This window comes from Monodelphis domestica, chromosome 6 (genome assembly GCF_027887165.1).
Source record: "Monodelphis domestica isolate mMonDom1 chromosome 6, mMonDom1.pri, whole genome shotgun sequence".
NCBI lineage: Eukaryota > Metazoa > Chordata > Mammalia > Didelphimorphia > Didelphidae > Monodelphis > Monodelphis domestica.
Genome location: NC_077232.1, coordinates 232,972,690 through 232,999,089, shown reverse-complemented (window position 1 = coordinate 232,999,089; position 26,400 = coordinate 232,972,690). Strand labels below are relative to the sequence as shown.

General features: G+C 37.6%; 1 protein-coding gene across 6 annotated transcripts in view; it reads left to right on the top strand.

The window, feature by feature from the left end:
• The window catches only part of CFAP97 (cilia and flagella associated protein 97), an 89,831-nt gene that overhangs the window by 21,296 nt on the left and 42,135 nt on the right, over window positions 1-26,400 (top strand). For 3 of the 6 annotated variants that reach the window (XR_008912973.1, XM_007496052.3, XM_007496049.3), the window contains exons 2-3: window positions 20,273-20,479; window positions 20,954-21,167. Coding sequence is in view for 5 of the 6 variants with exons in the window: in XM_007496052.3 (XP_007496114.1) it covers window positions 21,076-21,167 (92 nt within the window). In the remaining variant the exon portion in view is untranslated. Of the gene's footprint in view, window positions 1-20,272; window positions 20,480-20,893; window positions 21,168-21,835; window positions 22,293-22,340; window positions 26,091-26,400 lie in introns of those variants that run through there. The other 3 variants (XM_056802962.1, XM_007496050.3, XM_007496051.3) reach the window with 3 other exon arrangements.

Here is a 26,400-nt window from a genome sequence, read left to right as displayed (position 1 = left end):
TTTAGAATATTTTTCCATTGTTACACAATTCATGTTCTTTCTCTCCCCTCTCCCCAACCCCTTCCCATAGCTGACACACAATTCCACTGGATTTTACATGTGTCATTGATCAAGACCTATTTCCATATTATTAATATTTGTACTAGGGTGATCATTTAGAGTCTACATCCCCAATCATATCCCCATTGACCCATGTGATCAAACAGTTGTTTTTCTTCTGTGTTTCTACTCCCACAGTTCTTTCTTTGAATGTGGATAGCATTCTTTCTTATAAGTCCCTCCAAATTGTTCTGGATCATTGCATTGCTCCTAGTAGAGAAATCCATTATATTTGTTTGTATCACAGGGTATCAGTCTCTGTGTACAATGTTCTCCTTGTTCTGCTCCTTTCACTCTGTATCAATTCCTGGAGGTCGTTCCAGTTCACATGGAATTCCTCCAGTTCATTATTCCTTTGGGCACAATACTATTTCATCACCAACATATACCACAATTTGTTCAGCCATTCCCCAATTGGAGGGCATTCCCTCATTTTCCAATTTTTTGCCACCACAAAGAACATGGCTATGAATATTCTTGTACAAGTCTTTTTCCTTATTATTTCTTTGGGGTACAAACCCAGCAGTGCTATGGCTGGATCAAAGGGCAGACAGTCTTTTAGCGCCCTTTGGGCATAGTTCCAAATTGCCTCCCAGAATGGCTGAATCAATTCACAACTCCACCAGCAATATAATAATGTCCCAATTCTGCCATATCCCCTCCAACATGTATTACTTTCCTTTGCTGTCATGTTAGCCAATCTGCTAGGTGTGAAGTGCTACCCGAGAGTTGTTTTGATCTGCATTTCTCTGATTATAAGAGATTATGAAGATATTTAGAACACTTTTTCATGTGCTTATTAGTTTTGATTACTTGATCTGAAAATTGCCTATTCATGTCCCTTGCCTATTTATCAATTGGATAATGGCTTGATTTTTTGTACAATTGATTTAACTCCTTATAAATTTAAGTGATTAGATCTCTGTCAGAGGTTTTTGTTAAGATTTTTTCCCCAATTTGTTGCTTCCCTTCTAATTTTGGTTGCATTGATTTTGTTTGTATAAAACCTTTTTAATTTAATGCAATTTATTTATTTTGCATTTTGTATTTTTTCTCTTGGTCTTAAAATCTTTCTTTTCACAAAGATCTGAAAGATCTATTCTGTGTTCACCTAATTTACTTATAGTTTCCTTCTTTATATTCAAGTCATTCATTCATTCTGAGTTTATTTTGGTGTATGGTGCAATGTGTTGATCTATACCGAATCTCTCCCATACTGTTTTCCAATTTTCCCAGCAATTTTTGTCAAATAGTGGATTTTTGTCCCCAAAGCTAGGATCTTTGGGTTTATCATAGGCTGTCTTGCTGAAGTCACTTACCCCAAGTCTACTCCACTGATCCTCCCTCCTGTCTCTTAGCCAGTACCATATTGTTTTGATGACCACTGCTTTATAATATAGTTTAAGATCCAGTACTGCTAGGCCACCTTCCTTCACATTTTTTTTCATTATTTCCCTTGATATTCTTGATCTTTTGTTCTTCCAAATAACCTTCATTATTATTTTTTTCTAATTCAGTAAAAAAGTTTCTTGGTAGTTTGATGGATATGGCACTAAATAAGTAAATTAGTTTGGGTGGGATTGTCATTTTTCTTATGTTAGCTTGTCCTACCCAGGTGATTGATTAAATTCTAATTAATTCATATGAGAGATTTCAGTATTTTAAAGTATAAATTTATTACTGCCAGCTAATCAGATACACTGTTGAATTGTTTCAGTCATGCTGAACTCTTCATGACTCCATTCAGGGTTTTCTTGGCAAAGATATCAGACTAGTTTGTCATTTCCTTCTCCTGGTCATTTTACAGATGAGAAACTGAGGTAAACAAGGTTAAGTGACTTGCCTAGGGCAGACAGCTAGTAAGAATCTGAGGCTGGATTTGAACTCATAAAAATGAGTCTTCCTTATTTCAAGCCCAGTGCTCAATCTACTGGGCCAACCTAGCTGTCCTATGAGATAAATACAAAGTCCTAAATGTAGTTTTAATATGATTGCAGAAGAAATAACCCAGGAAGCATGGCTTCTGGTGATTTGGGTATTAAAACATATTTTCAAGCTGACATTTGGCTCCTGTTTATTCCCAACTTCATATTTGGTTAAATATTCTATTCCATGTCTATACTTCATTTCTCCTCAGTCACTTAGCCTATCAAAGGATATTTTTGTTATGGTATCAACAAAGAAAAGGACCATAAATATCATGCAAAGGAAACAAAAAAATTAAATGGAGGTTTATTTTTAAAGTAAATATGTTTTTATTATCTAATTCTAAAGGACAAATATTGAATCTTTGAAAAATATTATTGATCACTGACACACAAAGTCTGTGTATGAGCTACAAGGGAATTTGGAGATTATCTAATCCATCCTTTTAATACCTGAAAAGGTACCAGGATTATAAAGGGAATTCATAGGATTTAGATGTAGAAGTAACTTGCTCAAGGTTATATAAACCAGAGAAATAAGCATTCTTGTGGTCAGAATTCTTCCCATTATACCATATTACTTCTCTAATTCATAAATGCAAGCATCCATCCCATGGATGCATAGTGTGCCCCATAGCTTCATACATGTAATATTTATTTCATCATTATCTTTGAAGTAGCATGTTATTATTGCTCTTATAATTTCCTCTTTCACCCCAGTCTGATTCAACAAATGTTTTCTTTAGCTTCCATATGAAACTTCACATTTTGCTTAAATTAAATGTATACACTTATTATATTCTACTCCATTCCTACTGCCATGTTAGCAGAGACATAGAAGTGACCTTGGCTTCTGGAAGGCTATGGTAATAAAGAGCAAAAGTTGGCAGATCTTGCTAAGATATGGCTTTGAATATGGGCCAGGGACATGCCATCTTATCTAAAGACCAGTCCAGCTAAGTAAGCTAAGTCAGTGAGCATTTATGGAGTGCTTAGTATAAGCCAGGCACCATGAGGCTTATCACCAAGTTTGTCACAAACTATTAAAATTTTTGGTCATGGTAACTGCTGAAAAATATCTACTAAGTCAAAGAAGAGATCTGCTTTCTCTGTGTCTTCAGACAGCACTGGTGAAATCATAAACCCATGAATCAATTTCTTGTATATTTCATAATTACTTGAAGGATACTTGCTTTTTCTCATTAAATCCCCTCTCTCTTTAGATATATATTCTATATTGCTGTATACTAGATATAGTTATGGATATGCCTTAAATTCACCAAACCTCTCAACAAGTTTGCCCGACAATCTTCTCAGGTTTATAGAATCATTTTTATTTCTCTTTTTGTTGAGATATTGATAGCAGGCTTTTAAATCACCTACTAGTATTATTTTCCATATATTTTTTCTAATAATACCTTAAGCCTCTTTCCTTAATTATTTAAATATAATATTAGATTCAGACATTTTAAAATTTATATACTTTCACTTTGAATAGTACTATTAAGTTTCATACACTTTAATCACTTATTCTTTCCGATTTTAAATTCAACTTTGTCAGATATCAATGCTACTTCTTATTTTTCTGTTTGTTTTTTTTAAAAGCCTTACTTTCCATCTTAGAATTAGTACTGTGGCAAAGGATAGGCAGTGGGGGTTAAGTGATTGCCCTGGGTCACACAGCTAGGAAGTATCTGAGGTCATATTTGAACCCAAGACTCTGGGCTTGGCTTTCAATCCACTGAGCCACCCAGCTGCCCCCTTTAAATTGTTTTATGATGCAATATATTATAATCTTCCAACATCTTCCTCTGTACAGTTTTGCAGATATTCTAAACCAATGCTATATCTCTCTGCTTGGAAAAGAGGTCAAGTGTTTGCTAAGACTCTTTGGGCCTCCTTGTTATGTAGACTGATCTTCATCAATTAAATTTCCCTAGTGAATGGTCATAGTCTGTGTTGCTGACTTTCTTTTAAACTTATTTCCTTTTTTAAAAGAACCAATAGCTTACTTAAATAGATTCGGTTGGAGTGCCTTGATTTTATATACCATATCTTTTCAAGTTTATTTTGTTTGTCTTAGAACTGATCAAAATCTTTGCTCTTCCAAGTTAATGTCTGATCAGAAATGGTTGATTCAAAAGTGACAGCTGCATTAGTAACCAGCCATTTCCTGTTCTTTGAAATATGATCATATTTAATCTTATTCAATAAAAAATTAATCTTAATGCAATATTTGATTTGTTGGCTATATCATCATTATTAATGTTTATATAAATAAATATTAATGATAATTAACACCTATTTTATAATATTGACTTTAAATTAATGTTTAATTAATAATTTATAAATAATCAATTAATTATATTATTTGGTATTTGTTTTCTCTCATGTCTCCCAACTATATTCTTTATTTTGTTTTCCTAATTACATGTAAAACACAATTTTTAATAATAATTTTTTAAAATTTTGAGTTCCAAATTCTTTCCCTTCCTCCTCCTCTCCCCTCCTGCCACATTGATAAGTCAAGCAATTTGATATAGGTTATACTTGTGCACTCATGCAAAATATATTTCCATGTTAGTGATTTTGTGAATGAAAATGAAAGAAATAGAGGGAGGGAGGAGGGAGAGGATGGAAGAAAGGAAGTGAAAAAGAATCTTTAATCTGTGTAAATTTTCTCATAAATCCTTTGAAATTGTTTGGATCTTTGTATTGCTGAGAATAGTTAAACAATTCACAGTTGATCATCATACAGTTTTCTTATTGCTGTGTACAATGTTCTGCTTCTGCTCACTTCTCTTTACATCAGCTCATCTAAATCTTTCCAGCTTTTCTGAAATTGTACTGCTCATCATTTCTTATAGCAAAATAGTATTATTCTATCACAACTATGTACTACAATTTGTTCAGCTATTCCCCAATTGATGAAAATTCCCTCAATTTTCAATTTTTTGCAACCACAAAATGAGCTGCTATAAACATTTTTGTAGATGTAGATCCTTTTCTTTTTTTAAAAAATGTCATTGGGATACAGACCTGGTAGTGATATTTCTAGGTCAAAAGGTATGAAGGGTTTTATTTATGTCCTTTAGGCATAGTTCCAAATTGCTCTCTAGCATTGTTGTATCAGTTCACAACTCCACCTACAGTGCATCAGTGTCCCATTTTTTCAGCATCCCCTCCAACATTTATGTTTCTTCAATTTTTATTAACTCTTACTTTCTGTCTTAGAAATGATAATAGGTATCAATTCTAGGGCAGAAAGTAGTAAGGGCTAGGCAATTATAGTTAGATGACTTGCCTGTTTCACACTGTCTGAAGCCCTCAGAACCTCCCATCTCCAAGCCAATAGCAGCACTTTTTATGGTAGCTGCTACCATAGTGTCTAGAGACTAAGTATGAGCTCCTTTTGAGGGTGTGTGCAATGGCCATCTAGCCAGTGTTCAAAGACTGGGAAGCCGTCAATCACAATGCCGTTGTTTATTGTGTGAGAGAAAAACCTGGGGAAAAGTTCCTCATATCCTTGGCCAGCTACCTACTCCATTGAAACCCTCTAAGTCCCACAAAATTCAGTTAGAACACTTTCTTGTCAGAGTTCTAATTCGCATAACCACACAGAATCCATTGGAACACTCTGGTCAGGATTCAGTTAAAGGTTCTAATCTGTATATTCACTCAGAATACAGACATACAGTACATGGTGTAAGGTTTACAGAAACTGGGAGAAAGCACAAACTTATTAACATTTTAAAGTATCAACCTGAAGGACACATCCCACAATCCCCAAAATGCTTTGTATAGTATAATAAAGACATAAGTTGTTTCTGTTCCACTCAAGTCAAAGGTATTTAAAAGGCCTCCATATTCTGAATGGGTGAGGCAATCCCAGAAGAGACCAATTCACAATAGCATATTCATCTTGGATATATTAATAACTATTACCTTGAGAATAATACACTAATTTCTCACTCCACACAGACCCTCTGATTTTAATTTTCAGAATTCTGTTATTCTCACCTGCCTCCCCCATATGTAACAACAACGAAGAACATTGCTAACTAGACATGCCCCATCTTCAGAGGTCTTCAAGAGAAATCTTGCTTGCAGAAACTTGCTCTTTTAGGCCCAAGTTGTTTGCAGAAATTTTGGAGATGCTTTTGCTAAAAAGAAATCTTTACAAGGCAAATTACAACCCATACTTAGCTAAAGCTAGCACTTTGGTAAATCCTAATCCTCAACTATTCGATTGTTTTGAGAAATAAACATTTTCATTTCACAATTTATTTTTGTGCTGATTATAGGAATTTGTCACAAAGGAAAAGGCCAGGGAAAAGTTATAACTGTCCTCATGCCTTAAAAAGGGCACATTCTGACTTCACTACAGGTGTAAGCTATTACTGGTTTGGTTCATGCCATTACTTTTTCATTCAGGGATCATCAAAATTCAATTTGCCCAACTTCTCCCAAGAGCCTTCACTTATCCTCTCAGTACCTCATTGTCATCCTTTCTTTTTGCTGATACATCAGTTACCAGATAGTCATAGTTGGATTTCAAGTTTACAATAATCTCAGTTGATATCCCTAAAGACTTTTTGCCTTACATGACAAATCTTGCCCATTACAGCTCAGAGAAGTCCAGCTTCTCATTAATCTAATTTCACTGTTTTAAGATTCCATAACCCAAACAAGTTTCTCAAAGCCTTATATGTTTACAAATAAAATAGCTACTACTCTTTAACTTTTTGGTCTGCAAAAAGACTCTCATGCCTTTACCATAGATCTAACTGGAAATATGTTACATTTATCCACTTCTCTGAGAACACAGGGTTATACAACTTTGTCTCTCCTTCTTGGTAAGAAAGGGAAATGAAAGAGTTACTTGCTTAAGCTTTCTAGTCTCTAAAACATCCTCGCTATCAAGGATCCTGTTACCTGCCATTGATAACTCAAAAGAGCCAAGATTATGAATCTTATTAACAATGTATTAACCATATACATAATATCTTTTGCATTTTGTCTCATCCAATTTGCTTCACACATTAATTTAGTTTGAAGTACAAGTCATAAATCATTTGTAATTCAAAACAATTACATTCTAACAAATTGCATCTAAACATGTTCACATCAAAACATGTCTACATTATATCAGAATCATAATAATATAATATTTCCACATTTTCATTTGTAAACCCAACAATTTAGATTATACAGAATTTTCTTAAAATTATACATTACAATACATTTAACCCTCATTTTTCATTAAACAGCCAATAAATAGTAGGCCAATCAGGCTGACTACTGTGGATGAGTAAATTGAAGAACACTACCCATGTCATTTGATCTCCAACTTCAGTTTACTCAAATAACAAAATTTTAGGCATGTTCAAACATTCAAATCTCTAGCCATCGTTCACTTTAATTCTCATTGGGAACACATAGCTTTCTCACAAGTAAAAGAGAATAAAATCCTTCTGGAATATTATTAACTAATCACTTTTACATCCATTTTCTTAGTTCCACAAGTACATTCCAGAATCCTTTGTGATTTTCCAAAACCACATACATCAACCTTAAAATTAATACCTTCTAATTGTGGGGTCAAAATATCCCTTTCTGTCCTTCTCTTCCACCTTCTCTCTCTGCTGGCCATCAGAGGAAGGAGGAAATGTTGAACACATTTTTTCAGCCTCTGTCTTCTAGAAAGAACAGAGAGCAAAATGCAAAATTCCTTCTCATAAGAGTGTTCTTTTTGAATTCCTTAAACATATTCTCTGGTCTATCAGCTCCTTTATTTTTCTGGAATAATGGAGGAGAGACAGTGTACCTCATCAAGTAGAGGTTTTCTTCCTCAAAAACCTTCCCAGTATGCATACACAAGATATGACACACATGACCCAGAACATAGACTTACCAAAGACAGATAACACAGACAGTTAAAGCATGTTCTAGCTTCTGTCTTCTACGAAGAGCAGAGAGCAAAATGCAAAATTTCCTCAACTCTAGCTCTTCTAGCTTTTTCATCTGCTATTCTGTTTCCCCTAGCTTCAATGGAATTTCCCTTTTGATGTCCATTCATGTGGATCCCAGCCAATTGTTCTGACCCTAATATTTTCAAGCACTTTCTCTAGCAGCTCAATATGTGCTTGATCCTTTACCTTACTAGAAATCATTTCTAGTCCACACCAAAGTTTTCCAAATACTCTACATGTATATTTTGAGTCAGCATGTTTCCTCATTGATCTTCCAGTATTTTCAAGGCCTGATTTAAAGCACATAGCTCATAGGTTTGAGCTGACTGGACCTCTAGAGGCCTTCCAAATTGATTGCTCCATCCTTTCTTCCTTATAATCCTTATATCCCTTGAGATTTGTTGTCTAAATGCCTTCCTTAATCTATTTACAAATTCAATGGGAGTTTCTTCTCTCTGCTTGGTATGGTGGGAAGATTCATTGCTATTCCAGAGAGGAAATTCCTGTTCACCTCTCAATCTGATTTGGGCTATGGGACTTTCATTATTCCAAACCTTCATAGTCTCTTGTCTGATCTGGCTCTGCATTTCTTTTGTTTCTAGAAGACTTTCCATCTCTCTTAAAATTCCTCCCTTCAGATCCATTAAAGGAAACATTATGATAGTCAATTTCCTGTCCCAGTGGAGCTTCCCTCCGTGCCAGTGGGCACTGCTTCACCACTCCATTTAAGAGTAAGTTTCTCTGCTCTGCTTCTAGCTGAAGTACTGGAGGAGTTGATGGAGGTTGAGGAACAGTAGGAGGAAGTGAGCCTATAAGAGGGGGTGATGGTACTGGTACAGGGGGAACAGGAGCAGAAGGATAGGTAGCACTTGGGGATCAGGAGGAGGAACAAGAGAAGGGGAAAGAGAGGTCCTCAAGCAGGTCCTGGGTTCTCTCCTCTCACCCCAATTCTGAGTTATTATTCTTCTCTCCCTTTTCTGCCTCTATTTCTAAGAGTGAGTATATCTTACATACTTTCTCTACTTTGGGGCAGTCTCTCCTCACATGTCCCAATTCACAATTGTAGCAGGTCAAGGAAACTCTCATTTTCCCTGGGGACTTCCCTGTCTTTTCCTCTGCTCTGTCATCCCTCTTCTGACTTGTCCTTCTCTCCTTACTTCTTCTCTATATGCCTCAGTCTAACCTGCAAAGCTTTTTTTTTTTTTTGTCCATTCTGCATTCCCTTAATAACCTGAACAAGAACTTTGGGTCTGTTCTTCTCTTCCTCATCCTCTCTCCTGACATAGATCATTTGAGTCCATTGTAACAATTCGTCAAGGGGTTTCATCACCTATTCATCTATCTTTTGTAGCTTCTTATGGATATTTGGCCATGCATTAGTTAAAGAATAGGTCTCTTTAAGAGACCTGGTCCAAAAAGCTCAGTCAGATCTATACTAGAGTATTTGCTAAATGCTTCCCTCAACCTATTAATGAATTCAATGGGGGTCTCATCCTTTTCTGTTTAGTCTCATAGATTCTATTTAAATTCTGACTCCCAGGACATTGCTGTTCTTATCCCTTGAATAATCATCTTCCTGAGATCCCTCATATTCATATGGTGGACAGGTTCATTACTATTCCAGCCCAGATCTCTTATGGGGTATTTTTGCTCCACATTTGGCCCCCCTTCAAGCTCATGTTCATTGTCCCAGGCTTGCATTACCACCCTTCTAATCTGTCTTCAATCCTTTTCCATGAATAACTGTTGTAAAATTGCCATTAATTCTGGCCAAGAATAGAGATTCAGTCCTAATAACTGATCAACCAGTTCTGCCTCTCCTACAGGGTCTTCTAATGAATTCCTCATTTCCCTTTTAAAGCTCTGCACTTCAGAGGTGCTGAAGGGGGCACTGACATACCCTATACCCTGCCCTGTGGAACCTCTCTTAGAGTGGATACTGTTTTGTCAATCCTCCAAAAGAGAGATTTGTCTGATCTTCTAATAATTTCTTGAACTCTCTGGTCATAGATCCATATGGATCTAGGGAAACCATTGCTGTTGTTTCTGTGTGAGGCAGTAGAGGAGCTGATGGAATTAGAGGAGTAACTGGAGGAACTGGTGCTGGTAGTGGTGAGAAAAGAACTGATACTGGTGGGGGAAGAGTAGGAACACGAACCACCTGAGACTGAACCAGAACTGGTGGTGCCTGAAAAACAGGAACAGGAGGAAGGAGCGCATAAGGGGGTGGTAGAAGAGACTCCAGTGGGTCCCAAGTCTTTTCCATCTCCTCTTCCCAACTCAGAATCTTTCCCCTTACTTCCCACTACTGTTATTCCTTTCTTCCCATCTCCTCAATACAAATGTCTCTACATCTGGAAGTCAAATGGTGGCATAGGCCTTTTCCTCATTAGTACTCATTTTTCTCCTACTGATTGTCAAATACAAACTCTCATAAATTGAGGTTTCTTCTGACCCATATTTTGGCCAGTATTTCTGGTTCTGGCTGTGCACTTCTAATCCGGACCATTGAAAACAACAGTATTTAACAAAAAACCTTCCTGTCATAAACTGCAAAATGGGAAGACCTACTCCAAACTTGTAATTTTAATTCCAACGGGCCATCCGATGGATACAGGCTCTGCTCTGCCTTATCTATTATGGCCTGTCTCTCCTTCTCTATTGTGGATTATCTCTGTCCCAAGTTCTCCTCTCTAGGAACCCAAACTCTTGATCTTCAACACAAGGACCCCAATCCTATAACTCCTATGAGATATACTAGTAGCCGAGCTATTTTGGGTACTAAATTTCCCCTAATCTTGTGAATCAGACACTGGGTTACTTACTCCCAGACTCACCAGTCCAGACTTGGACATCTTGTGTCTTGCCTGAGATATCTTGTAAACCAGTCCTTAGTTTACTCATTCTCATTAGTTTCCTCATTCTCAGACTCACCAGTCCAGACTTAAGCAACTGGATCTTGTCTGAGACGTCTTGCAAATTAATCTTTCCCTGATTCACTCACTCCCAGCCTCAACAGTCTTGACCCAGGCAGTCTGTGTCTTGCCTGAGAGATCTTGTGAATCAGACCATAGTTTATAATCCTAGTTTTATAATTTTCCCTTCCTAAGCCACCCACCTTTGTTATCTCTCTCACCAGGGGTCTCTATTGATACTCACATTGAACACTGTTCTTCTAGGGTGGCCACTGTTTACTGCTTCCTGCTCCATGTAGGCTTTCTTGCTTCTCTCTCCATACCCAAGTTCTTCAGAAGCATAATGAGAGGCCTATTCTACCCATTTGAACAAATAATTTGTTCAGATAGGAAAACTGAGGCACCCTCTGTTGTTCTGGTTTCCTGTCAAACACAATGCAGTTGTTTATTGAGAGAAAGAGAGAAAAACCTGGGGAAAAGTCCCTCACATCTTTGACCTGCTACCTACTCCATTGGAACCCCCTCGCTAAGTCCCACAGAATTCAGTTAGAACACTCTCTTGTCAGTTAGAGTTCTAATTTGCATAACCACACAGAATCCATTGGAACACTCTGGTCAGGATTCAGTTAAAGGTTCTAATCTGCATATTCACTCAGAATACAGATATATGGTACATGGTGTAAGGTTTATAGAAACTGGGAGAAAGCACAAACTTGTTAAAATCTTAAAGTATCAACCTGAAGGTCATATCCCACAATCCCCCAAATAATTGATATAGTATAGTAAAGACATATGTTGTTTTTATTCCACCCAGGTCAAAGGTATTTAAAAGGCCTCCCTATTCTGAATGGGTAAGGCAATCCCAGGAGAAACCAATTTCACTGGGTATCAGGCATATTCATTTTTGATATATTAATAACTATTACCTTGAAAATAACATTAATTTCTCACTCCACACAAGGGGACTAAAGAAATGGTGGCATATGAATATAATATTTTGAATTTTTTCTTTATTATCAGTGTTTAGCATAGTGTCTATTACATAATAAGTATTCAGTGTCTATTGGTTTATGATTGATGTGCCAGAAGAAATAATGAATATGAGAAATTCAGAAAATGTATATGAGGGTGGGGGTTTCTACCAATTAATATTATCAAAGAGGGACCAGAAAGCTCAATAGACCAATAAAAATACAAGCTAGGCATGAATAAATATTTAATCAATTTGAGAATATTACAATGCCCCGATCATTGGATAAGGACAGATGGCATCATACAGGCAATATCTTATGATTGGCTGAAAGAATCAGATATAACTTTGGGTCTATATATAAAGCAGCAGCCTTGCAGTATGGCAGTTTAGTGTGGAAAAGCTCTAGTCAAGACCTTGAGATGGAGTCATATGGAGGAAGGAGAGAATGTCTCTCTCTTTAATCCCATCCAAGGTAACCATTTGTGCTTTAGAGATTCTGAGATTTCAAGAGATTCCACCAGTGACTTCAGTTTGCAACAGTGTCCTCAGGAGTTAGGAACAACAGTCCTAAGATTGGGAGACAACTAAGTAGTAACCTTGAGATAGATGGATGTGTTTAAGCAGCACTGTTGTATTGTTACATGGTCTGAGGAATAGAAGGTGGGAAGAGTGCCAGAAGCATCAGAAAAGTAACCTGGTCCAGAAACAGATTGGCATCAACCTATCTAGCTAGCATCACTGACACCATCCCCTGAAATGAACTCTATGAGAACTCTACAAAGGGAGAAAATGACTTGCAGGAACAGAAGAGGTACACTTTTGCACATATGTTCCCTACACATGTTCACTAACATTATACTTTAAATTTAAGTCTACACTCTCCAAGGATCTTGTATATGCAAGAGGAGATTATACCCCCAATTAGGGGTGGGAGTGAAGAGAATGTTTTTGTACCAACTGTTATTATGCTAACATCTTTGTAAATGAAGTAAATATTCTTGTCTAAGAAGTTACTTTAGTATGACTGATATTAATGGGAAGCATACTAGTGGGGGCTTACAACAGTGCTGGAAGCTACAACTTTGAATACAGTAGTAGTTAGCTCTAGGGACTTTATGTGGATGAGAACTAAGAGACAATCTTAGAGGGGGTACCACACTTGTAAGAACTGATGCATAGTGAAGTAAATAGAAGAAAAACTAATGACTATAATATTATAAACAAAAAGAATATTATTCTAATAACCAATCTTGGTCATGGAAAAGAGTTTAGGTAATATCTCTCTCTTTTGGAAAGATGGGGAATAATGGATGGGAAGCATTGTGTTCACTGTCCGGTACCATTATTATTTTATTGTTAAGCTTATTTTTTTATTTAGAATATTTGTCCATGGTTACATGATTATATTCTTTCCCTCCCCTTTTCTCTCACCCCTCTCAGAGCCAATGAGCAATTCCACTGGGTTATACATGTATAACATGTTCAAAAATCTATTTCCATGTTATTAATATTTGTAATAGAGTGGCCTTTAAACATCAAAACCCCAATCATATCCTCATTGAACCATATGATTGATCCTGTTTTTCTTCTGCATTTCTGTTCCCACAGTTCTTTCACTGGATGTGGATAGTGTTCTTTCTCATAAATTCCTCTGGATTGTCCTGAGTCATTGCATTGCTACTAGTAGCAAAGTCTGTTACATTTGATTGTACCACAGTGTATCAGTCTCTGTGTACAATGTTCTCCTGGTTTGCTCCTTTCATTCTGCATCAGTTCCTGGAGGTTGTTACAGTCCACATGGAATTCCTCCAGTTCATTATTCCTCTCAGTACATTAGTATTCCATCACCATCAGATACCACAATTTGTTCAGCCATTCCCCAATCAATGGACAACCCCTCATTTTCCATTTTTTTTTGTCACTACAAAGAGCTTTACTATAAATATTTTTGTACGTCTTTTTCCTTATCATCTTTTTCGCATACAAACCCAGCAGTGGTATGGCTGGATCAAAGGGCAAGCATTCTTTTAAAGCCCTTTGGGCATAGTTCCAAATTGGTCAGGCACAATTATTGCTAGTTGATTTTGCTTTATTTTTCTGTTATGAGAGAATTTTTAGCAAGTGGTGGTAGTATAAAATATTACTAGAAATGATAGCTGAAAAGACCAAAGGCAGGAATACGTCTTTTAAAATTAAAGTAAATAAGCAAATAAAAACCATGAGAGAATATGAAAAAATTCATGATAGCTAGTTAGTGGTTTAAGGTTTACAAAAAAACTTTACCAGTATTATCTCGTTTGAGTGTTTCTACCACAGTCCTGTGAAATAGATGCTATGATCTCTATTTTACAGATGAGAAGCTGAGGCAGACATTAAATGACTTCCCAGAGTCGCATAACTAACAAGTGTTTGAGGCAGAATTTGAATCTGGCTCTTCCTGTCTCCAGGTCCATTATTAAGCTTCAATATTTGAAAAACAATTTTTCTGCATCAGGTGTTCTGGCATAACTCTTTTATTTTAGGTTATTTTTGTAAAGATATTTTACCAATTACACATAATAACAATTTCTATATAAGTTTTCTGAAGTTATATGATCCGAATTGTCTCTTTCCCTCCTCCTTCCCAAAGCTGATATGCAATTTTATCTGAATTATACATTTATTATCATGCAAAACATTTCCATATTGTTCATTTTCATTAAGAGAATACTCATATAAAATACTCACACAACTCCCCCTTCAATAAAAGCCCTATTAAGCTAAAGTGAAAAGCTGTATGTTCTGATCTGCATTCTGTCTCCAAAAGTTCTTTCTCTGGAGGTGGATAGCATTCTTTATGCTAAGTCCCTAGGAACTGTTCTGGATCATTGTATTGCTGAGAGTAGCTAAGTCTTTCACAGCTGATCAATCAAACAATATATTACTGTGTACAATGTTTTCCTGGTTCTGCTGCATAACTTTTACAGCAAAGATAGCTTTATCTCCCCTTGAAGAGTTAAGGGAAGCATCATCAAATATATATATATATAGTCTCCACTTACACTACCACCACTTTCCCAATTGGTCATTATTATCACATTGCTATTACCATGTACAATGGTTTTTGGGGATCTGCTCACTTAATTTTATATCAGTTCATATGTTTCCCTAGGTTTTTCTAAAACCATCCGGCTAGTTACTTCATATGGCATAATAGTATTCCATCACAATTATATACCACAACTTGTTCAACCATTCCCCAATTGTTGGATAGCCCCTCAATTTTCAATTCTTGATTATCACAAAAAAGTTGCTATATTTTTTATAGATTTAGGCCTTTCCCTTTCTTTTCTCTTTTTTGGGGTTATTAGTTCAAAAGGTATAGTCTTATAGCCATTTGGTCATAGTTCCAAATTGTTTTCCATAATAGTTGGTTGTACCAACTCATAATTCCACCCACAGTACATTAGTGAGGCAGTTAAGTGGCACCATGGATAGAGCACAAGGTGTGGAATTGAGAAGACCTGGGTTCAAATTTGATCTCAGATAATCCCTAGCTATATGACCTTAACTCCAAATGCCTATCCCTTGTCCATCTGTCTTAAAAGCGTCACTTTAGAAAGTAAAGTTTTAAACCAAAACCAAACCCAAAGAAACAAACTGTGTATTAGTGTGCTTATTTTTCATATTGGAGTTGGTGCATCATCTTGAGATCCCTTCCCGATATCCCCTCCCACCATTGACTGCCAGCAACAAGTAGTCTGATTGCATTTAATCAATTAAATGGATTACTTTTTACAAATGCATATTTAGAGATATAACAAGACCAAAAGTTCTAATATCCCTTCTCCCAAAACCTTGGGGATGCTCTTATAATGAGCAATCTTGGCTCTAGAAAAGAGATTAGACTTATATACCACTTTGGTCTCTAGGGAGAATAGGCTCAGAGGTTTAAAAAATTCTAACTTGCGTAAGTGATATCCAAATAAGATATCATTGTTGGATGAGTCCTGATCTCAACTACTTTTGATGTGGGTCCCATCCTCCTCAGGGCATCAAAGGCAAAACCTAGCATGGCCTTGACTTCTGGTCATCTTTCATCTCCTTTACCCACAATGAAAGAATACCAAGGCAGTTAATTAGTGCCTGTTTTTATGAACCATACATTGGACTTGGATGGGAAGCCTCTTCCCCTCATTGCATCATCTCTTTTCTTTCATCTAACAGAACATCTAACAGGAAGAAGTCAAACCAAGAGAAGGTGGTTCTGGTTGACTAGTCTTGATTGGTGTTGCCTCCCCAGTTCTAATACTCAGCCATTCAAAGAAGATCCCCTTCACCATGTGGTTAGCAGACCTTAACCAGTTAAAAAATGACTGTGCAGGCTCCAAAGTCCATGTGGGAATTGCATCATTAAAGTACTTATTCTGTGCAGTCTCATAGTTCATGGTCATTCCCCCCCTTAGTTACCCTGGTGGTGGCAGGTAGGTTGCTCAATAGAATAAGAGACAGGCCTATTGTTGGGTTCAAAAAAAAAAAAGAAATACTTCCTTGCTGTGCAACCCTACTCATGTCACTTAATCCTAACTGCCTAGCCCTTACTGTACTGATTCTAAGACAGAAGATTCAGGTTTTTGTTTTTTAATCACCATGATGATCTTTTTGCAAGTCTAACCCTGAGCAGTACAACAGAAGATAACCAGATATTCCTTGAAATATGTCTTACTACCTTTGAATGCGTCATAAAACCAACTATGAGGCCCTTGCTTTGCTGTGAGCAATCACTCTAAATAGTTGTGACTTCTTTTTGAGTTCTAGTTTCAGGTTTTAGTGAGTGTTATGGAGGTCATGGTTCAGTTCCTCCAGTAAGTATACCTACTCAGTAACAAGTAAGTTAATGTTTATATACAGGATTCTTAGCACTCTTTGCATCCTTTCATTGCAAAAGGACATGGGGCTACCCAGGATTAAAGGCCATTTAATATTTTTCTTTGTTTCTTGGTTGCCATCTGTTAAAATGTCTTCACCAACTGCTCAGCCAATTACTGATGAGATTTTCCTTCTTATATAGTTTCCACTCAAAGCATTTCCTGTATCAACAGTAGGATACAATCTGCAGTGTCATTTGTTGTAAATAACCTTTGAGAACCAAGGGTCATCACCATGCCATGAAGAGAAGGTACTGGAGTAAAATTTGATATAGTAGGGTTATGTGAACAATAGATCCAAAAAAAACACATCTATTAACCTCCTTCATGTCTTTTTTAAAAAGTCTAACAAAAGCCTCTTTCCTTAAGGTATTATTGCTGCTTATTTTTCAACTTTAAATCATAGTAGTAAGCATTCATCCTAGCTATTAGTCAAAGAAATGAAGATATATGTCACTTCCATTTTGCAAATAAAGAAATCTCATTTAAAGCAATTAAACATTATTTCCAAGATCAAAGAGATAGTTAATAATTTGACAAGGATAGAACCCAGGATTTGGAGTACAGACATTTGGTTTCTAAAATCCCAGATTTACATTCAAATACCTTGAGTGAGTTAATTCCTTTCCATGATCCACAATTTCTTCATCTGTAAAATGAGGGTTTTGGATTGTTAAATAGCCTATTGCTATCTGATTAATATACAAATCACTCCCTGAAACTGCTCCTTCAAAAATCATCAGTGACCTAATTGCCAAATATTTGCTTATCTGTATTCCCTTCCAGTTTTGACATTCTGTGATATTCTGATTCTTAGGCTCAAGGCCTTATATATAACTGTATACTATGCTAGCTCTGTAAATATAATTTTATTAGAAACCTATATCTTACTGAGGAAAGATGGCCAGGCCTAGTTAGCAGATCTGAGACTTAGGAGAATGTAGATGTCGGAGATCTGTCTTAAACTCCTAAGTGTTCGGGACAACTCTGTAACCAAGCTTATTAGAAGGCTTGCAGGGGCAGCTGGGTAGCTCAGTGGATTGAGAGCCAGGCCTAGAGATGGGAGGTCCTAGGTTCAAATCTGGCCTCAGACACTTCCCATCTGTGTGACTCTGGGCAAGTCACTTGACCCCCATTGCCTAGCTCTTACCACTCTTCTGCCTTGGAGCCAATATTGACTCCAAGATGGAAGGTAAGGGTTTAATAAAATAAATAAATAAATAAATAAAAAAGAAGGCTTGCAGTTGGTAAATTAAATAAGTGAAAGAAGGTTCCATATCTGGGGTTTCCCCTACACTTCTGAAATCACAAACAAAAATTATACTTACTTGGTAATGAAATGAGCTGGTAGCAGTCACCCCTGCTTTTAATTTTAATACCCCAAAGAAATGTATATTTTGAGTTGTACCAGTATCAGTACCAGAAGGGTCTATACTAATTATTATTTGAACTTAATATTTTTAATGTTGTACCTTGGAACAAGGTGGAAGGGGAACAAAATTGATCAGACCATGACTAAGTTTTGGGATCCTATTTGTTGAAGGGGACTGGTTCCTTTGATAAATAGTTATTGGCGTGGAGTTCTGTCTCAGACTTTATTAACAGATGGGAGAATTTTAGGGCTATACTATATAAATGATGACAATTTCTTTAATTGAATGTAATTATTCCAAACTTGATAACTCTATACTAGGTTTAAGATATTAATATAAAATGGCAATGGCAATAAGATTATTTCTATGTAGGATAATTTGGAAATATATAACTTCCAATAATTGCTTTAATTTCTTCTACAATGGCTTTGAGTTCATGTTTTTCATTTTTGATACTGGTACTTTGGTTTTCCTCTTTCCTTTTTAAAATCAAATTAAAAAATGATTTATTCCCCCCCCCAAAACCAACTTCTTGTCTTATTTACTAGTTCAATAATTTTTCTTACATTCAATTTTATTAATCTCTCCTTTGATTTTCAGGATTTCCCATTTGGTATTTAATTGAGAGATTTCCCTTTTGTTCTTAGTTTGCTTAGTCACATGCCCAATTCATTGATCTGTTCTTTCTTTGCTATTTATGTAAACATTTAGAGATATAAATTTCCCCCAGGCTAAGTTTTGTCACATCCAATAAAAAATTATATTCACAAACTATAAACTGAAGTTTTTATACTTTTTGGTCTCAGGACCCCTTCATGCTTTTAAAAATAGAGGAAGCCCTAAAGAGTTTTTGTTTATATCGGTTATGTCCAGGGATTCTGGGGCCAGCTTGGGAGCCAATTTTGAATTTTCTGAAATCAACAATTGCTACAAATCAAGATTTCATTTATTGTTTTATTGATTATGTAGGCTTAAGAAAGTGATGGAGAAAATGTTCATATTGCTGATTAATTTTAAAAGTAAGTTTTATGTACATTTTTTCCAAAGAGCTGCTTGTTAAATGGTTACCAGCACATCATTGGTTACTACATTTAGTATATTATAAATGAAAATGTCTTAATATTATGAGGAAAATGGTTTTTACTTCATAGACCCCTTGAATCCATACTTTGAGAACAACTGACATAGGAGATACGACTAGGCTTGTCATTTAATTGACATGGAACTCCAGGGACAAAGGTCAGGATTACAGAGAAGGGAAGAAACAAAGCACAAGCATCTAAGGAGTAACAGCTAGGCATAGAAGATATACAGAGTAGATGAAAGTCCGTTTATCAAAAAATGGGAAAAACAACACACCCCATACCCCTATATACCCAACCCCGCCCCCAATATTTTTATATGGTAATGGAGGAAGTATATAACAGATAGCATAGATACAAGCCATCTGAAAAAGGAAGGTGAGATCTGTTAAACTGGAAAAAACACAGAACTATTAAATGTCAGGAAAACCACACTTTAATTAAGGAAGGGGGTTCAGTGCTTTTCCTCTTAGTCCTCCACACAGAGCTGCACCCACACACAGCCCTGAGACTGGCTGCTCTGGCCACTTACTCCTGGGAGTGCCACCTGGTTAGATGACAGCTCCAAAGAGCCATGAAAATTGGGAAGTTTATATATTCTTTTGGGAAACTAGGGAACAGGGAAACATGATTGATTGACATTACCATGACTACAAAGAAATGGGAAGTTCAAAATATACTGACAGGATACAGTTAGGCTTGGGAAAGAACCATTGCCAGAGGATAGGGTGTAAGGGAATGGACTACTTACAAGGGAGTGTAAAAGAGTGGTCCCTGCACAGGTGTGGGTCTTCTTGGGACAGGAACTCCGATACAAAGGGAGAAGCTACTGGGATAAAATAATATTTTAGCATTTGATTAAAATCTGTTAATAGCACCCAGCTAAGTCCATTAAACATCTTAAGGTCTATTATTCAGTTTGAAACTGCTAATCTGAGATTCCCTTCAGAGTGGATTTTCCCGGGAACCAAGGGCAAGCTGTGGGGTCTCCATCTTTCAAGCTGACTAAACTTGGGGTTCTCTTAGATTCCAAGTCGACAGAGCAGAGAAGGGAAAGCCGAAGAAAAGGCATCACCAGGAAAACCAAACAGAAATGCCCACAGTGTAAGAATAACCGGACCGGGGAGGCAGACCACTAGTGGACAGCCAGTAACGGGATCCTCCTTCCGGAGCTGAAAGCCGTCTGGCCTGCAGAGAACCTCTACAGAGCTTCGATCCCTTTCATATTCAGAGGTAAGCACAAGGTCAAGGTACTCCAGTTACTCCAGCAACCCGCAGCCGGGTCCTACGCATCTAGAGCTGCCCCACCCTGGCAGCGCCCCGCGCGCACTTGAACTTGACACCGCAACGCCCGGCGCGGGCCCTTTTCAGTCCCAGCGGTTAACCTTGGCTTTTTGGCACCAGCTCTGTGACGCCCCCTACAAGACACCTGCAGGGGAGGCCATGGGGGGTGGGGGGAAGGTAGTCGGAGTTGAGGCAGGGCTGAGAAACACACCGCAATCCTGGGGCCCTTAGAGCAAACCCTCCGGCGCTCCGCCACAGCACCAACCTCGTGCCCGTACCCTCCAACTCTCATTTCAACCCGGTCCACGCCCGAGCCCCACTTTTTCCTCTTGCCCCTGCCGCCGGAAACCGAGCCGCTCCGGTTTCATCCCTCCTCATCCCCGCCCCTTCTGCTCTCCCTGCCTTCCCCGCCCCCTTCTCCAGGGGCCGAGACGCGTTTGCATGAGCGCCTGCGCACAGGCGCGAGAAGCACGAACCTGGGGCAGACGGAGACGCCGGGGGGGTGGGGCGGAGCGCGGCTGCGCACAAGCTCGGGGACGCCCCTGATGCGGCGCGAGCCTGAGGTGGTGGCGGCGGCGGCAGCGACGGCGACGGCGGCGACGGCGACGGCGACGGCCTCTTCGGCGGCGGCTCCTCCGTGAGTACCCTCCTCGCTGGACGCTCCCGCCAGCCTTGATCTCTTCCCCACCGCGGTCGCCTGCCCCGCTCAGCTGTCCCTTGGGCTTTGGAAGTGATATCAGGCCCCCTGGCCTGAGGGAGGGAGGCCCCAGGTCTGCAGGGGAGCCCCCAGCCTGGGCCGGGGCCATAGGCGGGAGGCCGGAGGTGGGGACTGCGAGATGCTGCTGCCTTTAGCCGTGGTCACTGATTGAAGGACCCGAGCGGGAGACACCGTCTGCCCCCTTACTCTCCTGCTCATCCTGCCACTTGTTAGCGACCTCCTCCCTTCCCGCCCACCCCCCCCTTCCTTCTTTCCCTTCTCCTCTGGGCAGGGTCAGCTCTCTCAATTCTATGGGACCTAGACATTTGGAATTTGGGGAGGACAGTGACGGGTTTTGGAGAGCTAATGGGGTTCTTGCGTGGGGACCCCCTTTCCATTACATCATTTGAAGCCTCTTAAAAATGGAAATTGACAAAGGCAGCCTAGCAAGAACATTCTGTACAAAACATCCTCCCCTGATCTGTGACACATTCTCCCCCTCCTCCCCATCAAGTACAGAATCCAAAAGGAAGCTCTATTCTTTCGATAAAAACACTGTTGGGGTGGGTGGGTGGGAGATTTGGCCTTTTGAAAAAGAAAGGAAGGGAAGAAGCATTATTTATTAAGCATACCCTACATGTCAAGCACGTGTGCTAAGGACTTTATAGGCACATCTCATTTGGTCGACACAGCCACCCCATGAAATAAGTGATATTCTTATCCTCGTTTTACAGCTGAGGAAATTGAGGCAGGCGTGATTTGTGGACTCAGGTTGAGCACTTGGTTAAGTGACCGATTTGACCTCCTGTCTTGATTCTTGATTCCAAGTCTAGGTCCCTGGCTAATTGATCTAATTGTTCCCCCCAATACCCCACTACTAAAAAATGACATGCTACTGTTTTATTTATTTCTATGGATTTTTGCAGCCTGGCCTTGTGAAGGCATTGCCTTATAGTTACTGACATACAGGCTTCTGGGTGGAACAGAAGTAACTTCATCTATGTTTGAGATGAATTTGCGTTCACCTTTTCATTGTATTTGGCATACCCAGCACTTTGGGAAGAAGTAAGCCAATTTTTTCTCCTTCCAGTGATACTTGATGATATGTGAGCTGAATCATTCTCTTTTATAGGTATTGAACCCAAATATATCTGCTTCCATCTCTAATACAAATATTCAGTTGAATCTCACTACCTTTTTCATAGTAAATATAGATTGAATTGTATGATGGCAAATCCTAAAAGTTGTTTCTACAACCATAAATGTTTGATTTACTAAATAAGATCCTAATTGCAGTTCATAAAATCTTAGTGTTGGAAGGAATCTTAAGGGTCATTTTAGTCCTGCACTTATTTCAGGAACCAATTCTATACCATTCTTGCTAAATCATTCTTGGCAATATTGATAGTATGGAAAAGTCCTGGAACTAAAGACAGAAGACCTGTGTTCTAATGCCCACATTATCTACTACCTATACTTTTGTGGCATTTGGCTAGTTATTTAGCATCTTTGGGGTCTCATCATTCTTTATTAATAAGATGAGGAATATGGACTAAATGATCTCTTAGGTCCCTGTGCTATTTCTAAACCCAATGAAATTATCAGACACTCCATTCTAATTTTTACATGATTGATCTTCCAAGCATTGAATGGAAATCTGCTTCTCCATAACTTCTCCCTTTAATCCATAGCTGTACTTTGTATGGCTGCTGTTCAGGTATTTGAAGTCAGCTGCCATATTCCATCTTAGCTGCTTTTCACGAGACTGTGCATCCCCAATTTCTAATGTTTTGAATTTATCCTTAAAATAATGCTCAAAACTGAACAGTATTTCATTTATGTGCATTGGAATTATTTCCCCTTATTACAGTAATAATGTGTGATGTAAGGCTTTACATCCTTTAAGTCATTTGATGCTAATAATAATGTTGTCCAGTAAATAGTACAAATACTGTTATTCCCATTTCAGACCCTTCTTTGAATGCAGTAGGAGGTTGGGGGATTTTTTTGGAAGTAGAGAGGGTGGAGGTTGGCAAGGTCTGTTTGTTCTTGTTGAGCTTGTTCCACATGAATTGTTGCTGGTAAGCCAAGTTTAGCCCCAGCCAGAATCAGTGCAATTAATTTTTTAACCTAAGTATAACAGTTAACATTTTATCTCTCTTATCTTACTTAACTTACCTCAGTTACACTTGAGACAGGGACCACCTATTTTCATCTTTGTATCTGATGGCTTGAAAGTCTTTTACACAGTACATGCTTAATAGATGTTGCATTTTAAAATACCAATGTTGGCCCTAAAGAAAAGATGGGAAAATGAAATTCTCTCCTTTTATGGAAGTGGTAGACATGGGTATGGAACATTAAATATACTTGTCAAACTCTTTGATTAGTTTTGTTGAGCTAATTTTTCTTCCTTTTTTTTCTGTTATGTGAGATGGCTTTCTGGATAGGAAGAAGGATATATTTGGAAATGAAGATGGTGTTAAAGTGAAATATATCCATAATTTTAAAAGACTGATATTTTCAAACAACTTAGCTATCTTACCTAGCTTTGTGTAATCCACAAATTTACTCTTGAGCTCTGCCACTAGACTTGCTCAAGGTTGCATAACAAGTAGGATCTAAGATGGAACTGGATAAGATGATCTCGAAGTCCCCTTCTAATTCTAATTGTGTCAAGTATTACTATTTTTAAAACATTGTTTCTATATAATACATAATGAGATTGCTTACAACATTTAAGTTAACGTTGAAATAGCCATTGTATCATTACAAATTAATTTGAGAAATGAGTGACCACTATTAAGGAAATTTTGTATGGTGTTTAATATAAATTTTTCAAAAATAGTTTGCCTGAAATTAGTCTATTTTCTTTTGTTGCCTTATTATTAATTTTAAACTTCATTCCTCTTATAATTACATTACTATCATTCTCTTTATCTATTCTCTTTGTTCCCTATCATTATTTTTAGTATTCTCAAGATATTTTACTTTACTTATTTTTCAAAAATCAAAACTATGAAGGGTAATTATTATTATTATTATTATTATTATTAATGCAAGATTGACGCCTTCTCTTCAACTTAAAACCTGCAAGTTGCCTTTGGCACTGAGAGTTTGGAGGTTAGACTTGCCCCAGGGTCACACAGAGGAGGTCTCAAATCAACTATCAGCTTTATCACCTGCCTCTTTACAAGGTTCATCATCCTAAATTCTATCAGTAAAATTTGAAATACGGTTTTGCATTTTAAAAAATTGTTTTGTTATAATTGTTGGATTTCTATCATTCCATAACTGCCTGTAGGGGCAAAGCAGCTTTTAAGTTAGGCGTTATTTTCCCTTTAGTAAGAGATTAGATTTTTCCTTTTTGTACCAGTGCCTTATCATGTTTGAAAATAGCATGATAACTTTTCATATATTTTGGTACAGGGGAAAGATCACTGACACTGAAGTTGGAGAAACCTGGGTTTGAATGCTGACTTTGCCACTTATTACTTATTTGACCTTGGACAAGTCACTTACCCTGCCTCGGCTTCATTTTTCTCAGTAGTTTGGACTGGCTTCTTGAGTCCCTTCCTGCTTTAGATCTATGGTCTTTTTTATACATGCCTTTTCACAGTTCACTTTTAAAAATGAAGATACTCATAGAAAAGTGCAAAAACCACAGTGGTATTCCTGAACTATATATAGTACATCAGTAACTTCTGGAGTGAGGAAAAAATAGCAGTACTCATAGGTCCTCTTCCTTGGCATTACTGTTTGGGTTAACACTATTAGCCTGTAGTTGTCCACTTTAGAAGGTGCCTGGTAGGAGAATTTAAAGTAAAACCCTGGCTTTTAATAAGGTAAATTGCTTTCAAGAGAAATCACCTTACATTTTCATGAAATGTATTATTTAGCCATGGCATATGAAAGGTTTGTTTGGAGAGCAGGAACCTTTATTTTTTAAAAATCTGCTCACATAACCTCATCATTTTTCTCCCCCAAAGAAATTGATGGCCAATTTAAGGATTTTGTGGGGAATTAGATAGAACATAATTTTGGCATTATCAAGATTATCATGTTTATAGACTAATTTTATTTCTCCTTGCTAAGTTTATTCATTTCAGTTGTTTTTTTTTTTCATTTATTAGATATATGGCAGACATTGGGGTAGGTGATGGGATTAGAAAAACTAGAATGAAAACAGTCTCTATTCTCAATGTCCTTACATTCTATTGCACTATGTATACAAATAATAAAATGTAAAACAAATGAAACAAATACAAAGTAATTTGGGGAGGAAGAGAATTGATAACTGGAAGATTAGGCAGAACTTTCAGGGCAATACATGGTTCTTTAGCTGAGCCTTGAACTGAGCTAGGGAAGGGAGTAGAGGAAGAGGGAAAAAAAATTCTATAATGGTTTTATATATGTGTATATATATAGATAGATACAGATGTTTATATATTTAGTCTATATGGTTATATAGCCAGGCACTGTGCTAACCACTTTTTACAAATATTATCTCATTTAATCCTCACAAACAATCTTGGGAGGTAGGTGCTATTATTATCCCCTTTTTATTGTTGAAGAAACTGAGGCAGACTGAATAAGTGATGCCCAGGGTCCGGGTCCCCATCCCACAGTATTTTGAGATCAGATCAGATCTCAGGTCTTCCTGACTCCAGGTACAGCGCTCTGTGCACTCTGGTGCCTCCTAGCTGCCAAGCATCTTGAATTGAATGAACATTTTCAGCATTGGCTGTGCAAAGGCCTAGAAGTTGGAGATGGCTGGAAAAATAATCTGAAATAAGTCTGAAAAGCTAAGTTGAAGCCAGTCTGTGAAATTCATATGACAATCAGATTTCCTCTGACAAAAAGGTACTTGTGCTTTTTTATTGCAATGCATTGCCCTTGTTGCCTGAAAGACTTACTATTTCCCTGGATTTACTAATAGGAAATCACTTGGATATTGTCAGCAATATGTCTAGAGTGGTAATTTACCATGTTAAATAATCACAAATTGTAGATTTAGATTCCCTCCTCTATATTTATATACCTTAATTATTTTAAAACTAGTAGACTTACTATCTTGTACACTTAGCCAAATTGTTTTAAAAGAATTACCAGCTTTTCTATGCATATATTAAACAACAGATTGGGAAAAAAAGATTATTTAGGAGGGCCTACC